Genomic DNA, 18,059 nt, shown 5'->3' on the forward strand with positions numbered 1-18,059 from the left:
TGACTGACTGTACACTACTGACCAACTACTGAGTGACTGACTGTACACCACTGACCAACTACGGAGTGACTGACTGTACACTACTGACCAACTACTGTGTGACTGACTGTACACTACTGACCAACTACTGTGTGACTGACTGTACACTACTGACCAACTACTGTGTGACTGACTAACACAAGTTGATACTCATACAGTGAATGAACTGGTGTCACAGAGATTTAAAGTCCCTCAAAAGCCTACAGTCATAAACCCATCAATCAAAAGACCACACGCCTGTAAATCAGGAACAACTAGAACATAATCACTAGAAACAGCACTTACTCCAGTAAATAGATTGGTACATAGTATCCCCACTCCATGATGCAGCATTGATGTAGGACAGAGGTGAAGACAAACTACAGCCATCCAGACAGGACAGGGTTAAGTTTCACACTCCTCCCTCCCCTCCTCCCCCTCTCTAATCCCCTCCCTCTCCTCTCACCTCCTTCTCTCTCCCCTCCTCCTCTCACCTCATTCTCTCTCCCCTCCTCCCCCTCTCTATCCCCTCCCTCTCCTCTACCTCCTTCTCCTCTCCCCACCTCTCTCCCCTCCTCTCTCCCCCTCCTCCTCTCACCTCATTCTCTCTCCCCTCCTCCCCCTCTCCTCTCACCTCCTTCTCTCTCCCCTCCTCTCTCCCCTCCTCCTCTCTCCCCTCCTCCTCTCCCTCATTCTCTCTCCCCTCCTCCCCCTCTCTATCCCCTCCCTTCCTCTCACCTCCTTCTCTCTCCCCACCTCTCTCCCCTCCTCTCTCCCCTCCTCCTCTCACCTCATTCTCTTCCCCTCCTCCTCTCTATCCCCTCTCTCTCCTCTCCCCTCCCCTCCTCCTCTCACCTCCTTCTCTCTCCCCTCCTCTATACCCCCCCCCCTCCTCTCCCCTCCTCCCCTCCCCTCCTTCTCTCTCCCCTCTCCTTCAGACTGCACCAGCCAAACTAAGCCCTGTGAGGGCCAGTGAGTACCAGCTAACGATATACAAAGGATCTATTCAGCCCAGCCTGACGAAAGGGGAACGCTTTAAAGGTGACAAGCATATTTACTCTCCCTCTGTGTTCAGGAGAAGAGAATGTGTGTGTGTGTGTGTGTGTGTGTGTGTGTGTGTGTGTGTGTGTGTGTGTGTGTGTGTGTGTGTGTGTGTGTGTGTGTGTGTGTGTGTGTGTGTGTGTGTGTGTGTGTGTCTGTGTGTGTGTCTGTGTGTTTTTTTGCCTGCATGCGGGCTAGATGCTAATGATGGGAGCTCTTTGAGGGTGCTCAGGGCTTTTTCCATTGGCCCTCCTCTCCTCCTCACCACGGTCCCGTTCACCAACAGGATATGTTCTCAAACAGGAAATGAAAATGAGTGTCCTTACATAGAAGTACAGGTAGAGGTTAAAGTGTTGCTACAGCTGCTTCTCTCACCCTGCACTGTTTATGACAACACTACAAGGCTATTTTTCTTCTATATAACTGACCCCGCATCTGTGAAACCTGTAGCATGTGGATACATTATTAACAAAACATCAGGTAGCCTGCTACCTCCTGTCAAAAGAAAAGTCCAAATATTATCTCCTGTTTTGTACACGAGAGACGCAACCCATCTGGGCCGGTGTCGCCAGGGCTCAGTTCTCCTCGGACTAGAACAGTCTAGAGTTTCAGACGGTCCAACATTCCTGAGTTTCCCACCGTCTGTATGTCTGCTCTGAAGAGATCATTATCCTCTTGAAGCTAGGGGGCACTATTTTTATGTTTGGAAAAATAACGTTCCCAAAGTAAACGGCCTATTTCTCAGGACCAGATGCTAGAATATGCATATAATTGACAGATTCGGATAGGAAACACTCTAAAGTTTCCAAAACTGTCAAAATATTGTCTGTGAGTATAACAGAACTGATATTGCAGGCAAACCCTGAGATAAATCAAACCAGGAAGTGGCTTCTATTTTGAAAACTCCATGTTCCATAGCCTCCCATTGCTCCATTTAAAGGGATATCAACCAGAATCATTTTCCTATAGCTTCCTCAAGGTGTCAACAGTCTTCAGACATAGTTTCAGGCTTTTATTTTGAAGAATTAGCCAGAACGATAACATCGCGTCAATTGGTCACATGAGTTTTGCTCGCGCAACAGAGTTTGGATAGGTATTGCTTTTCCCTCTCCTAATGTGAAAGACATTTGCGGTTGATATTTGATCAATTATATGTTTTTTTTTAAACCTTAGGATTGATTATAAAAAACGTTTGACATGTTTCTGTGGAAATTATTGATATTATTTGGAATTTGTCTGCATTGTCGTGACCGCTCTTTCCTGTGGATTTCTGAACATAATGCGCCAAACAAACAGAGGTATTTTGGATATAAAAATAATCTTTATGGAACAAAAGGAACATTTGTTGTATAACTGGGAGTCTCCTGAGTGAAAACATCTGAAGATCATCAAAGGTAAACGATTAATTTGATTGCTTTTCTGATTTTCGTGACCAAGCTACCTGATGCTAAGTGTACTTAATGTTTTGTCATGCGATCGATAAACTTACACAAACGCTTGGATTGCGTTCGCTGTAAAGCATTATTTCAAAATCTGAGACGACAGGTGGATTAACAAAACGCTAAGCTTTTTGTTTTGCAATATTGCACTTGTGATTTCATGAATATGAATATTTGTAGTAATATTATTTGAGGCACTATGCTATTCAGTGGTTGCTGATGACAATTATCCCGCTTAAGGGATGGGTAGCATCAAGAATTAACATTACCAACCTCAGCCTCCAAGACACACACACACACACACACACCTCAGTTGTTATGTTTAATATAAAGGCAGTTGAGAAGCTAACGAAGTATCCCTGACTCCACACATTCTCTGTAATGTGATTTAGTGGTGCTGGGTAAAAACTCACTGCTGTCTACACACCAGCTATACAGGGACACACCTGACATAGTTACAGGCCCTTCAGCCTTCAAACATTACCATCTGACATTTATGAAGTTCTTATTTGTCCCGGGAACTACTAATTACTTGACACATTGGAAAGAGTTTACCAAAAAACTGAGCAAACTGGAATGCTATTTGTCCCTAAACAGAGAGTACACAGCAGAATACCTGACCACTGTGACTGGCCCAAAATTAAGGAAAGCTTTGACTATGTACAGACTCAGTGAGCAAAGCCTTGCTATTGAGAAAGGCCGCCGTAGGCAGACATGGCTCTCAAGAGAAGACAGGCTATGTGCACACTGCCCACAAAATGAGGTGGAAACTGAGCTGCACTTCTTAACATCCTGACAAATGTATGACCATATTAGAGACACATATTTCCCTCAGATTACACAGACCCACAAAGAATTACAAAACAAATCCAATTTTGATAAACTCCCATATCTACTGGGTGAAATACCACAGTGTGCAGCAAGATTTGTGACCTGTTGCCACGAGAAAAGGGCAACCAGTGAAGAACAAACACCATTGTAAATACAACCCATATTTATGCTTATTTATTTTCCCTTTGCACATTGAAATGTGTTTATTCCTTTGAAACTTGTGAGTGTAATGTTTACTGTTCATTTCACTTCCTTTGTAAACACGTTTCCCATGTCAATAAACGCCTCTGGAATTGACTTGAGAGAGAGAGAGAGAGAGAGAGAGAGAAAGAGAGAGAGAAAGAGAGAGAGAAAGAGAGAGAGAAAGAGAGAGAGAAAGAGAGAGAGAAAGAGAGAGAGAAAGAGAGAGAGAGAGAGAGAGAGAGAGAGAGAGAGAGAGAGAGAGAGAGAGAGAGAGAGAGAGAGAGAGAGAGAGAGAGAGAGAGAGAGAGAGAGAAAGAGAGAGAGAGAGAGAGAAAGAGAGAAAGAGAGAGAGAGAGAGAGAAAGAGAGAGAGAGAGAGAGAGAGAGAGAGAAACAGGAAGAGACAGAGAGCGACAGAGAGCGACAGAGAGAAAGATGCGGGATAACAGAGAGTCTTGAGGTAGTGTAGAGAATAGATCAGTAGGTCGAAGAAGGTTTGTATGGGAGATCGGTAAGAGAAAGTTTGAGAGAGGTAAGAGAATGTTTGTATGGGAGATCGGTAAGAGAAAGTTTGAGAGAGGTAAGAGAATGTTTGTATGGGAGATTGGTAAGAGAAGGTTTGTATGGGAGATAGGAAAGCGAAGGTTTGACATAGGTAAGAGAAAGTGTGTATGGAGATAGGTAAGAGAAGGTTTGTATGGAGATATGTAGGAGAAGGTTTGTATGGGAGATAGGGAAGAGTAGGTTTGAGATAGGTAAGAGAAGGTCTGTATGGGAGAAAGGGAAGAATAGGTTTGAGATAGGTCAAATAAGATTGCACGGGAGTGTAGAGAAATGCTATTTCTTATGTAGGTGACCAAACTATTGTTAAGGGGGGGCTACCACTCAGAGTTGAGCCTGTGGGGTCCCCTACAGGATAGCTCCCGCATTACACTAATGGCCAAAACCAGCGCACACACACATGATCTCCGTTGTCTCTGAACGTTGAATGCCCGAAGAGGATTCTACGATGACGGACAGACTACTGAGCCAATGGCGGAAGACTACAGACTACACCCCAGCTAAACCAATCCAAAGATCCGATCTTCCCGAATCAACCTACTTTCTTTTCTATATAATAATGGTGTACTGATTGTAACGGCCTCTTCTTCGTCTGCGCTTCCGTACGAACCAGCGGGAGAGCCGTAATTACGCTGTTCTAGATATCTTCACTCTGAATAAACTGTAGCTTGTCATACAATTTACCACCTTGTCTGAATCGATCCTTGACCGACTCGTCCGTCTACATATCCAATTACTAACAGAAAATAGGTAAGAGAAGGTTTGTATGGGAGATCGGTAGGAGAAGGTCTCTGAATTAGAGAGGTGCGGTGGGCTAGCTTTACAGTTGTGATACTACACCCCTGAAAGGAGGGAAATACTGACACGCAACATCAGAGACAAAATTAAACTTAGGACATTTACCTGTACTGTTTGCATGGTGATATCATTGTAATGTAGGCCTTATTGGGGAGATAGGCCATGGTGATATCATTTTAATGTAGGTCTTATTGGGGAGATAGGCCATGTTGATATCATTTTAATGTAGGCCTTATTGGGGAGATAGGCCATGTTGATATCATTTTAATGTAGGCCTTATTGGGAAGATAGACCATAGATGTAAGTTCCTAACTTGTTTGACAAAATTCGTACAGATTTTCTGAGGGGACCCTACACGGGGCCCCGACCCCAAATTTGGTAACCACTGTACTAACCCCTCTCTCTGTGTCTGCTTCCTCCTGCATGCATTGCAGCCTCACCACTGAGCACCACATCACTGTCTCAGTAGCCTACCCTCTGTAAAGAAAGTATTTTTCTGCTACGTTTAACGTTCGCTTCTCACTTCATCCTTCTGGTTCAGTAATACCAGCCAGACGTTAGCTTCTCACTTCATCCTTCTGGTTCAGTAATACCAGCCAGACGTTAGCTTCTCACTTCATCCTTCTGGTTCAGTAATACCAGCCAGACGTTCGCTTCTCACTTCATCCTTCTGGTTCAGTAATACCAGCCAGACGTTAGCTTCTCACTTCATCCTTCTGGTTCAGTAATACCAGCCAGACATTAGCTTCTCACTTCATCCTTCTGGTTCAGTAATACCAGCCAGACGTTAGCTTCTCACTTCATCCTTCTGGTTCACTAATACCAGCCAGACGTTAGCTTCTCACTTCATCCTTCTGGTTCAGTAATACCAGCCAGACGTTCGCTTCTCACTTCATCCTTCTGGTTCAGTAATACCAGCCAGACGTTAGCTTCTCACTTCATCCTTCTGGTTCAGTAATACCAGCCAGACGTAAGCTTCTCACTTCATCCTTCTGGTTCAGTAATACCAGCCAGACGTTAGCTTCTCACTTCATCCTTCTGGTTCAGTAATGCCAGCCAGACGTTCGCTTCTCACTTCATCCTTCTGGTTCAGTAATACCAGCCAGACGTTAGCTTCTCACTTCATCCTTCTGGTTCAGTAATACCAGCCAGACGTTAGCTTCTCACTTCATCCTTCTGGTTCAGTAATACCAGCCAGACGTTAGCTTCTCACTTCATCCTTCTGGTTCAGTAATGCCAGCCAGACGTTCGCTTCTCACTTCATCCTTCTGGTTCAGTAATACCAGCCAGACGTTAGCTTCTCACTTCATCCTTCTGGTTCAGTAATACCAGCCAGACGTTAGCTTCTCACTTCATCCTTCTGGTTCAGTAATACCAGCCAGACGTTAGCTTCTCACTTCATCCTTCTGGTTCAGCAATACCAGCCAGAGCACTTCAACACTACGATACTCGAAGTCTCTGTCGGCAGCTAGCCACCTGACTGACTGACATATCTATTAGCGACTATGTACCAACATTACGACACTAGAAGTCTCTGCAGGCAGCTAGACACCTGACTGACTGACATATCTATTAGCGACTATGTACCAACACTACGACACTAGAAGTCTCTGTCGGCAGCTAGCCACCTGACTAACTGACATATCTATTAGCGACTATGTACCAACACTACGACACTAGAAGTCTCTGTCGGCAGCTAGCCACCTGACTGACATATCTATTAGCGACTATGTACCAACACTACGACACTAGAAGTCTCTGTCGGCAGCTAGCCACCTGACTGACATATCTATTAGCGACTATGTACCAACACTACGACACTAGAAGTCTCTGTCGGCAGCTAGACACCTGACTGACTGACATATCTATTTGCGACTATGTACCAACACTACGACACTAGAAGTCTCTGTTGGCAGCTAGACACCTGACTGACTGACATATCTATTAGCGACTATGTACCAACACTACGACACTAGAAGTCTCTGTCGGCAGCTAGCCACTTGACTGACTGACATATCTATTAGCGACTATATACCAACGCTACGACACTAGAAGTCTCTGTCGGCAGCTAGCCACCTGACTGACTGACATATCTATTAGCGACTATGTACCAACACTATGACACTAGAAGTCTCTGTCGGCAGCTAGCCACCTGACTGACTGACATATCTATTAGCGACTATGTACCAACACTACGACACTAGAAGTCTCTGTCGGCAGCTAGCCACCTGACTGACTGACATATCTATTAGCGACTATGTACCAATTGTGCACTCGTGAGTCGGTGTTTGTTTGTTTGGGTGTGTGTGTGTGTGTGTGTCTGTGTGTGTGTGCACGGAGAGAGGGGCAGTGACTTGTGGTCTCTCACCTCCTAAAGGAATGGGTGCGTTCTTCCATCCGAGGTGAGGTTTCAAAGGTGAGGGGTGGGGGTCAGAGACTGAACTTGACCTAGGGACCGGTGTCCAGCCAGCATCTTTCACAAACAACAAGAAAGCACACCAGTCACAGTACAGAACATGCTCTATCCATAGAGTTGGTTAGAGGACTCAACTTGGATATAACCTGTTTTAACACGGACATTGCCACTGAGCGCTTACACCATTGTAAAGTAGTCAACTGGGTGGGGATTCCTATGGGTTGGGAGCGATCAGCCAATTATCAGAGCATTCAAATTGGGTGTTATGGTTTATAAATGGCTTTAAGCTATATCACCGCCATCTAGTGGCCAAAATAAATTAATGACACTCAGGATTTGGTTCAGGACTCCAGCACTGTAGGTGGCGGTAAATCAACAATATTAACTTTTCACTTTTTTCAAACACAAACGAAGAAGAAAATGTCCAACTGTAAAATGGAGATGGCCCATGCTGTCAGATGCCATAAGGGCACAGACACGAAGTTGAGATGTCTTTCCATCTCTATGGTTCTATCTCAGTCTCCAATGCATTTCTTTACATCAACTCTTATTGCAAACTGATTCTGTTTTTTCACACATTGTATTAAACCTTCCCATAGTCACCTCATCTCAACTCTGATTCATACACTTCACACTTCTATATATGACGTCATACAACAATAACCCACAGAGGGCAAACATGTACCAAGGCCTCTTCCCCTGTTGCACTACCATTCACCCAGCACTGCAAGAGGAAAACAAACTACCACGTCACAGTAGGGAACTGACAGTTGGTTAGTGTGTGACGCTCTCAGAGATCCAACAGTTGGTTAGTGTGCGACGCTCTCAGAGATCCAACAGTTGGTTAGCGTGCGACGCTCTCAGAGATCCAACAGTTGGTTAGTGTGTAACGCTCTAATGGATCCAACAGTTGGTTAGCGTGTGACGCTGTCAGAGATCCAACAGTTGGTTAGCGTGTGACGCTATCAGAGATCCAACAGTTGGTTAGCGTGCGACGCTCTCAGAGATCCAACAGTTAGTTAGCGTGCGACGCTCTCAGATATCCAACAGTTGGTTAGCGTGCGACGCTCTCAGATATCCAACAGTTGGTTAGCGTGCGACGCTCTCAGATATCCAACAGTTAGTTAGCGTGCGACGCTCTCAGATATCCAACAGTTGGTTAGCGTGCGACGCTCGTGATATCCAACAGTTGGTTAGCGTGCGACGCTCTCAGAGATCCAACAGTTGGTTAGCGTGCGACGCTCTCAGATATCCAACAGTTGGTTAGCGTGCGACGCTCTCAGAGATCCAACAGTTGGTTAGCGTGTGACGCTCTCAGAGATCCAACAGTTGGTTAGCGTGCGACGCTCTCAGAGATCCAACAGTTGGTTAGTGTGTAACGCTCTAATGGATCCAACAGTTGGTTAGCGTGTGACGCTGTCAGAGATCCAACAGTTGGTTAGCGTGTGACGCTATCAGAGATCCAACAGTTGGTTAGCGTGCGACGCTCTCAGAGATCCAACAGTTAGTTAGCGTGCGACGCTCTCAGATATCCAAAAGTTGGTTAGCGTGCGACGCTCTCAGATATCCAACAGTTGGTTAGCGTGCGACGCTCTCAGATATCCAACAGTTAGTTAGCGTGCGACGCTCTCAGATATCCAACAGTTGGTTAGCGTGCGACGCTCTCAGATATCCAACAGTTGGTTAGCGTGCGACGCTCTCAGAGATCCAACAGTTGGTTAGCGTGCGACGCTCTCAGATATCCAACAGTTGGTTAGTGTGCGACGCTCTCAGAGATCCAACAGTTGGTTAGCGTGCGACGCTCTCAGAGATCCAACAGTTGGTTAGCGTGCGACACTCTCAGAGATCCAACAGTTGGTTAGCGTGCGACGCTCTCAGAGATCCAACAGTTGGTTAGCGTGCGACGCTCTCAGAGATCCAACAGTTGGTTAGCGTGCGACGCTCTCAGAGATCCAACAGTTGGTTAGTGTGCGACGCTCTCAGAGATCCAACAGTTGGTTAGCGTGCGACGCTCTCAGAGATCCAACAGTTGGTTAGCGTGTGACGCTCTCAGAGATCCAACAGTTGGTTAGCGTGTGACGCTCTCAGAGATCCAACAGTTGGTTAGCGTGCGACGCTCTCAGAGATCCAACAGTTGGTTAGCGTGCGACGCTCTCAGAGATCCAACAGTTGGTTAGCGTGCGACGCTCTCAGAGATCCAACAGTTGGTTAGTGTGCGACGCTCTCAGAGATCCAACAGTTGGTTAGCGTGCGACGCTCTCAGAGATCCAACAGTTGGTTAGCGTGCGACGCTCTCAGAGATCCAACAGTTGGTTAGCGTGCGACGCTCTCAGAGATCCAACAGTTGGTTAGCGTGCGACGCTCTCAGAGATCCAACAGTTGGTTAGCGTGCGACGCTCTCAGAGATCCAACAGTTGGTTAGCGTGCGACGCTCTCAGAGATCCAACAGTTGGTTAGCGTGTGACGCTCTCAGATATCCAACAGTTGGTTAGCGTGCGACGCTCTCAGATATCCAACAGTTGGTTAGCGTGTGACGCTCTCAGAGATCCAACAGTTGGTTAGCGTGCGACGCTCTCAGAGATCCAACAGTTGGTTAGCGTGCAACGCTCTCAGAGATCCAACAGTTGGTTAGCGTGCGACGCTCTCAGATATCCAACAGTTGGTTAGCGTGTGACGCTCTCAGAGATCCAACAGTTGGTTAGCGTGCGACGCTCTCAGAGATCCAACAGTTGGTTAGCGTGTGACGCTCTCAGAGATCCAACAGTTGGTTAGCGTGCGACGCTCTCAGAGATCCAACAGTTGGTTAGCGTGCAACGCTCTCCTCCTCTCCTCTTTGTTTCTCCTCAGTTGTAATCTGTGTTCCGTGACTGTGTGTGTTTTGGGTTGTTGTGCCCAGTCCCCCAACACAGCCCCCCACACAGACTGAACTGGGTTCAAAAGGCTATGATGCAGAATGATTGATACCCCACTGAGAGACAGGAGTAGCGTGTGTCTCTGTCGACTAGATCAAAGAACTGAGGTCAACAAGTTCATTGAAATAAAGGGGCCATTCTACTTCGGCAGATGGCACATGGAAACATGTTTAAGTAGTGGTTTACTCAGAGATTTGGACTTTACATTCTCAGAGACTCAAAGCTAGTGTCTGACACTACAACATTAGCTACACTACTTCATCTTCCTTTCAGAGGCATCAGGCGTTTTACATAATAGACTTAAATCCAGTCTTCTAGTTGACCGTCCGTCTGTTTCTCATCACAGTGGAGGTCATAGAGAGCCTGGAATGCAGGGCTAACCAAAAGTTTGGAGATCAAACCAGAGACATCAATATATTCCAAGGCAGACAGAGAGAGGGAGGGGGACAGGGTGCATCCTGGGTACCTTCTGGCGGATGCCAGAGAGGTGGCAGCTCAGCACTCCTGCCCAATAAAATATTATAATTAAATGAATATGGGTGCAGTCACCACACACACACACACACACACACACTGTAGTGAGACACTTGATTCTCTTCCATCAAACTCCCTAAAGAGGTGCTGAGATCCTCCACATAAAACAGACGACGGGGCCTCATGAACGAGTCTAGCCGAGGAAGTGCCCGACTCAAACCTCAAAACAACACACGTGCTTGATGTTTCTATATTCTCAACTCTTCATATTTCAGACAGTAATCATACCCAATGAACTGAACCATCAGAATAAGTCAGAGAAGAGAATGTTTCGACTGAATCTAAAACAGAAGATGGTATCTCTACTGTAACTATAGGGAGGGGGTTAACTACATATGCTGTTAATTTGTTCACAGATCTTAATTAAATATGATTGCATTGCCCAAGTTACTCGAATGACTCTGCTATGACTCAACTCTGCTCCATGGAGTGTTCTGATGTTCCTGGCCTCTCTCTCCTGTCACCTGTCTGGCTACTGGCTACAGCCCCTGTTCCACCTGCCACTCTGGGCCAATGGCCAGTCAGAAGTCAGACTTGGCCGCGGTCCCAGGCTCTAGTCCTGGACACCACATCACACAGTCACAGCTGACAGAACAGCCGAAAGGCACACAGCAGCTTTACAGCCAATCCCCTGCTTAAAGTCTGCTGCTCTAGTCTGCAATTCCACAGGTCTCCATCCAACCTCTCTGGTGCCAGGAACAAACCCTGGTATGGAGATGTCATCTGGGCTGCGGCTGCTCCCTCTCATCTCTGGCTCTGCTCTAGGATTCTCTGCCTCTTGACTTCCTTTCTCTATTGTTCTCTCTCTCACTCTAGTCTCCCCCCCCCCTTCTCTCCACCTGGTCTCTAGTGTAACATGAGTGGGCTCCCTGCCATCACCACTGTGTAAACAGATAGCAGGAAGTTCCCCAAGTGAAAACTAACCCTGATCCAAGATAATGCAGGAGGACACCCAACACTAACTCACTCATCCCAGTCACACTGACTGGCACCAGGGCAACACTCAGTCCTGACCATTACTACCCACAGCACCCAACACTCAGTCCTGACCATTACTACCCACAGCACCCAACACTCAGTCCTGACCATTACTACCCACAGCACCCAACACTCAGTCCTGACCATTACTACCCACAGCACCCAACACTCAGTCCTGAACATTACTACCCACAGCACCCAACACTCAGTCCTGACCATTACTACCCACAGCACCCAACACTCAGTCCTGACCATTACTACCCACAGCACCCAACACTCAGTCCTGACCATTACTACCCGCAGCACCCAACACTCAGTCCTGAACATTACTACCCACAGCACCCAACATAATAATAATAATGAGCTAGTGTTAGTGCTGTATACTTGTACTGGTAATTTCAGGCAGAAGAGACCAGTTGAAAAGGAGTGTGCAGTGTTTCTAAATATTGAACTGTGTTATTTCCAACCGAGCATGCAGCCTGCAGGTAAAACAGTTTGAAAAAGTAGGGAAAAAAAGTGACAATTCTAATTCCATCAGAGTTCCTGAACTTGGTCGCCACCTGCTGGTTACAGTCTGCCACTGCAGCGGTGGACAGGTAATGCATAAACCAGGTCAAGAGGAAGGATGCTAACTTCTATAAACCTATCGAACTCACATTAAAGAGGCCAACCATATCCCAATAAGCAAAAGGCCATTGAAAATACATATTTCACAACTATTTTTCAGACATTGACATCAGGTACATTTTAGGTGATGAAAATATGGATCTTCCGGACATTGAAAATAACCCATTTTCTGGACGTTGAAATCAGGTGCATTTGAAAATACTTATTTTTTCGATCATTGATTCCATGGCCAAATTTCAACTGATATACATTCTCAATTATAATAAGTAAGCATTATATTACAGTATTACAGCATTATATTACAGTATTACAGCATTATATTACAGTATTACAGCATTATATTACAGTATTACAGCATTATATTACAGTATTACAGCATTATATTACAGTATTACAGCATTATATTACAGTATTACAGCATTATATTACAGTATTACAGCATTATATTACAGTATTACAGCATTATATTACAGTTATCACAAGACTTGTCTGAAGGTCCCATGGTACCAGTTGAAAAAAATGAACGGAGGTATGGAGACTGTTTAGGGACAAAAACACGAGGTTGAATACATGTAAAAAATCGTGATCTTTCATAAATCTCTGAGATACAGGACAGACACTTCAGAACAAACTTCCTTTTGATCTGTTGTTCCATGTAGTGAATCTATTATTCGATGCATTTGAATATGCTAATAGCAGTAAGGTCCCCCCCCAAAAAATTCATCCAATCATATTTTTCTTCAGTTTTTTTTTTTTATTCTTCAAGGGGTCTTAAAATTCAAAAATCAAACAGCTAAATGATCCTTAGTAGAACCCCCACCCTCTGGCTTAGACAGGTTTTAATAGGAAAGAGGAACCAATTGTAGATCGCAACAAAATATTTATCTATCACAGGCAGTAAGTTCCTCTGGATAAGAGCGTCTGCTGAATGACCAAAATGTAAATGTAAAAACAAAAACACTTGCAAAGCATGCTGGATATTATTCTAATGAGCTCCGCCCCCAAACAAGTACAATTTTGGCCGGTGCGGACCAGATCCAAATCTGAACGAATCATAGACGTCTAGGCTGTTTCACAAGTTTGAACATCACAGTACAGTACGGCACAGTTTAGCACAGTAGAGTACGGTAGTTTTATTCAGTCTACAGTAGAGTTTAATTAGAGTACAGTAATTCAGTACATTAGAGTACACTACAGTAAAGTATAGTTTAATTCAGTACAATACATGTTAATTCAGTACAGTACAGTATAGTTTAATTCAGTAGAGTACAATACAGTACACTATACTTTACTGTACTAAGTTACTGTACACTGCTGTCCAAACCTGTGAAACATAAATGTCTATGATTGGTTCAGATTTGGTCCGGACCAAAATTCAACATCCCTGGGGATGAAATTTAAAAAATATATTTTTTAAAGACTGAGGACCAAAAAGAGATGTCCAGAAGACATCAAAACGCTTACTGGGATGCTGTTTTAAGGGCAGTGGGGATACAGGCCTAACAGTCATATTATGCCAATAAGTCCCTCCAATGATCTACTCTACTTGACCTATACAGGTGCTCATTCTCACATAACCTACAGCATACAGATTCACTAAGTTTAATTCTCATTGATGACATGGCAGTATTGATCAATCCAGATCGGAGATCTACCTGTGTCCCCCATATAAAAAGGTACTGTCCATCTTGACTGTCTCCCAAACAAAATCAACAATAACCACAAACATTCATCCCACCACTCAAAAATCACAAACCACCACTCCCCTTCCAGTATCCTGAAGAATACGTTTCCATCCCCTACTTTCTCATTTGAATCAAGTTATTTACCTCTTTCCCAAGGACCCTTACCATAAACCGGGTTGGTAGTTGGTATCTTCTACCCAACCCTTCCCTTTAAACCTAAACCAGGTTAATATCCTCTACCCAACCCTTCCCCTTGAACCAGGATCATATCCTCTATCCAACCCTTCCCCTTGAACCAGGATCATATCCTCTACCCAACCCTTCCCCTTGAACCAGGATCATATCCTCTACCCAACCCTTCCCCTTGAACCAGGATCATATCCTCTACCCAACCCTTCCCCTTGAACCAGGATCATATCCTCTACCCAACCCTTCCCCTTGAACCAGGATCATATCCTCTACCCAACCCTTCCCCTTGAACCAGGATCATATCCTCTACCCAACCCTTCCCCTTGAACCAGGATCATATCCTCTATCCAACCCTTCCCCTTGAACCAGGATCATATCCTCTACCCAACCCTTCCCCTTAAACCAGGATCATATCCTCTACCCAACCCTTCCCCTTGAACCAGGATCATATCCTCTACCCAACCCTTCCCTTTAAACCAGGATCATATCCTCTACCCAACCCTTCCCCTTGAACCAGGATCATATCCTCTACCCAACCCTTCCATTTAAACCAGGATCATATCCTCTACCCAACCCTTCCCCTTGAACCAGGATCATATCCTCTACCCAACCCTTCCCCTTGAACCAGGATCATATCCTCTACCCAACCCTTCCCATTGAACCAGGATCATATCCTCTACCCAACCCTTCCCCTTGAACCAGGATCATATCCTCTACCCAACACTTCCCTTTAAACCAGGATCATATCCTCTACCCAACCCTTCCCCTTGAACCAGGATCATATCCTCTACCCAACCCTTCCCCTTGAACCAGGATCATATCCTCTATCCAACCCTTCCCCTTGAACCAGGATCATATCCTCTACCCAACCCTTCCCCTTGAACCAGGATCATATCCTCTACCCAACCCTTCCCCTTGAACCAGGATCATATCCTCTATCCAACCCTTCCCCTTGAACCAGGATCATATCCTCTACCCAACCCTTCCCCTTAAACCAGGATCATATCCTCTACCCAACCCTTCCCCTTAAACCAGGATCATATCCTCTACCCAACCCTTCCCCTTGAACCAGGTTAATATCCTCTATCCAACCCTTCCCCTTGAACCAGGATCATATCCTCTACCCAACCCTTCCCCTTGAACCAGGTTAATATCCTCTATCAATCCCTCTATTTTATTTGATTTTTTAAAAACTTTTACTTCTTTACATTTTTTAATCCATTAAAGTTTGTTTTAATCAAATCAATGAGAACTCCATCACCCTTGTACCGTTACCTTGCCAAACCTGACCTTCACCATACATGTAGAAGCGGGATAGAAGAGGGTATGAAGCCCTGAGGTGTCCCTGCTAGTCCCAGAGCTCTCAACTGTCTCCCTACTCCATTAGTCTCTGTCATCCAACACGTTTAGATTGTTGTTTTTTGTTGACATTTTGACAGTATATCCCCTCTAAAAGATACAAAGGACAAGGTCAAAGGACATACGGGGTTGCCCGTGTCTCTGAAACCGCCAACGTCTCACCTCTCTCCGGAACGCTGCGGTCGCACACCTAAAACCAATCCCGGAGACAGTCTGGACAGCCTATGCTACTGCTCTGGTGTTGTATCGCTATTTCGGTATATATTATATCTATTTATAACAAGGCACGGTATCATTCGACAACTTTATATCATGGCTACAGACGGAGTTGACAACCACCATTAACGTTAGGCAAATCAAGTCAATAAGCTACACAGCGGACGTTTATAAAGGTACCCACGTGTATGGTCGCTGTCTTCCTCTGGCGGTGCGCTACAACATGCCACAAAGATCATATATAGGCGCTCCAACACGCACTGGAAAATTATATCAAAATCTTTGTTTCAATCCTTCTTGGTTAATAGAAAGTTGGCAAAGGTAGACAGTAACACTGAAGCTGTCCCGAAAGGGTCCTTGTCTGTCTGAGTATGCCAGTGGAGTACGGATGTGTAAACGGAGCCGAATCCGAGGATGTCACGACTCGTGGATGTTTCCTCTTGTTGACTTGAGTTCGCAGCGCCAGCTGCAACTGTATCTAGTCGAGTCCGCGTAACACAAGCGTCTGCAAGTGTCTGTGGAATGTGTGTAGACTAGAGTGTGTGTGTTTGTGCGCGCACCGTAGTATTTCCACCGGTCTGTCTGTGCTGAGAGTGCATGGAGAAACTGCTAAACGAGAGATTGTCCCACGCTATGAGTTCTGGAGCTGTGCCAGTGCCAAGATGAGTTAGTAGACAACCGGTTTTAAATCTGCAGTCTGTGGCGCCTCCGAACAACAATGTATAATGTTTAAATCATTTAAAACCAAAGCATTCAGCGTAATGATCCCCATAAAGCTATAAAGACAATCCTGTACATTACACTAAGTGCTCATTAAAGAGAAAGCAGTGATTCAGCTGTGCACTCTCTTGACAAAATGCTGGTGATCAGCAAATTTTCAGATCCACTATCCAATCCCCACCTAATCCAACATCAATGGATTTGTCAAAGCACCACTGAGGATCTTCACAGAACCTAGATATTTGACACCACTGAGGATCTTCACAGAACCTAGATATTTGACACCACTGAGGATCTTCACAGAACCTAGATATTTGACACCACTGAGGATCTTCACAGAACCTAGATATTTGACACCACTGAGGATCTTCACAGAACCTAGATATTTGACACCACTGAGGATCTTCACAGAACCTAGATATTTGACACCACTGAGGATCTTCACAGAACCTAGATATTTGACACCACTGAGGATCTTCACAGAACCTAGATATTTGACAGACATTTCAGTCCCACTGTTGCTTGAAGTCTGTGAAGAGACTGAAGGAAGAGTTATGGGAAGATCTCCCCAAAACAAACCTCTTAGAACAAGAAACCATATCAGAGAATCAACCAACCTTTGATTGTCCATCATCCTTCTGGAAGATATTTGAGGTATTTTGACGATGATGATCAGCAACCTGCTGTTCTGTTTGACTTCTATAGTACCAAGTGTTTTGAGAATGTCACATGGCAAAGTCCAACTCCCAAGGTCAGGAATATCTGCCTTTACAATGCTGGGGCCATAAAGGAATAGCAGTAAGGTACCTGGGGAACATAGAGCATGAGAAAGTTCTCTCTCTCTCTCTCTCTCCCTCTCTGGTTTAATGTGTAGCTTGTTGAGTAGCCAGAGTCATAAATGCCTGATGCTGTGGTGAGAGAATGTTTGTTTAGGGTCATGGAACTAACATTAAGGCCCAGAGAATGGCATGTGTCCAAACACACCGTCATTCAACCAATACTAGTATATACAATACCATACCGTGTAGAAAGGTTGACTCTAAAAGTACACAATTACAATTTTACTGGTTATATATATATATATATATACACATAATATATCATTTCATCATTAGGGACAGGAGCTTTTCAGGACTAGAGGTAACCTCCTGGCCTTGTGCATGGAATACCAGCATGCAGTATGTTGGGGGAAGTCAGGAATATTTAACCACACTTTGTCTCTTCATGCCAAGCACTTTATTTTATGTTTGACCCTTATGATCCAGCCAGAGCCGGTTCCAAGAGACAGACATAACCTGACCGAAGTGTGTTGAATTGTTTTTAGAACTCAGTCGGGGTCTCAACTTCCTGTTGACAGTTAGAATAGTAGAATACACAAGGTGCAATTTCTACATGTGGTTGTGCATCAACAGTTTCTCTCTTGTTATGTCAGCCACTGATAGTCACTCAATTATCCATGTTAGTTAACCATTTTTACATTGGTAAATGAGTCTAGCCAACTATCTAAACTTGTAGTAATCATGGCCGAATACCAACTGGGCACACAGGGCATG

The 18,059-nt window shown here is 44.9% G+C and overlaps 1 protein-coding gene across 5 annotated transcripts in view; it reads right to left on the reverse strand.

Annotated features, from left to right (window-relative positions):
- Positions 1–17,374, reverse strand: part of LOC109880168 (proline-rich protein 5) — a 50,003-nt gene extending 32,629 nt beyond the window's left edge. Inside the window, exons 1-2 of one of the 5 annotated variants that reach the window (XM_031815408.1) lie at positions 17,124–17,372; positions 7,239–7,343 (exon numbers count right to left, since the gene is read on the reverse strand). In XM_031815408.1, the coding sequence (XP_031671268.1) occupies positions 7,239–7,267 (29 nt within the window). In that variant the 5' untranslated portion in view covers positions 7,268–7,343; positions 17,124–17,372. Of the gene's footprint in view, positions 1–324; positions 419–7,238; positions 7,344–15,970; positions 16,518–17,123 lie in introns of those variants that run through there. The other 4 variants (XM_031815407.1, XM_031815409.1, XM_031815410.1 and 1 more) reach the window with 4 other exon arrangements.
- Between the last annotated feature and the right edge of the window lie 685 nt (positions 17,375–18,059).

The sequence above is a fragment of the Oncorhynchus kisutch genome, unplaced genomic scaffold (genome assembly GCF_002021735.2).
Source record: "Oncorhynchus kisutch isolate 150728-3 unplaced genomic scaffold, Okis_V2 Okis09a-Okis19a_hom, whole genome shotgun sequence".
NCBI classification, from domain to species: domain Eukaryota; kingdom Metazoa; phylum Chordata; class Actinopteri; order Salmoniformes; family Salmonidae; genus Oncorhynchus; species Oncorhynchus kisutch.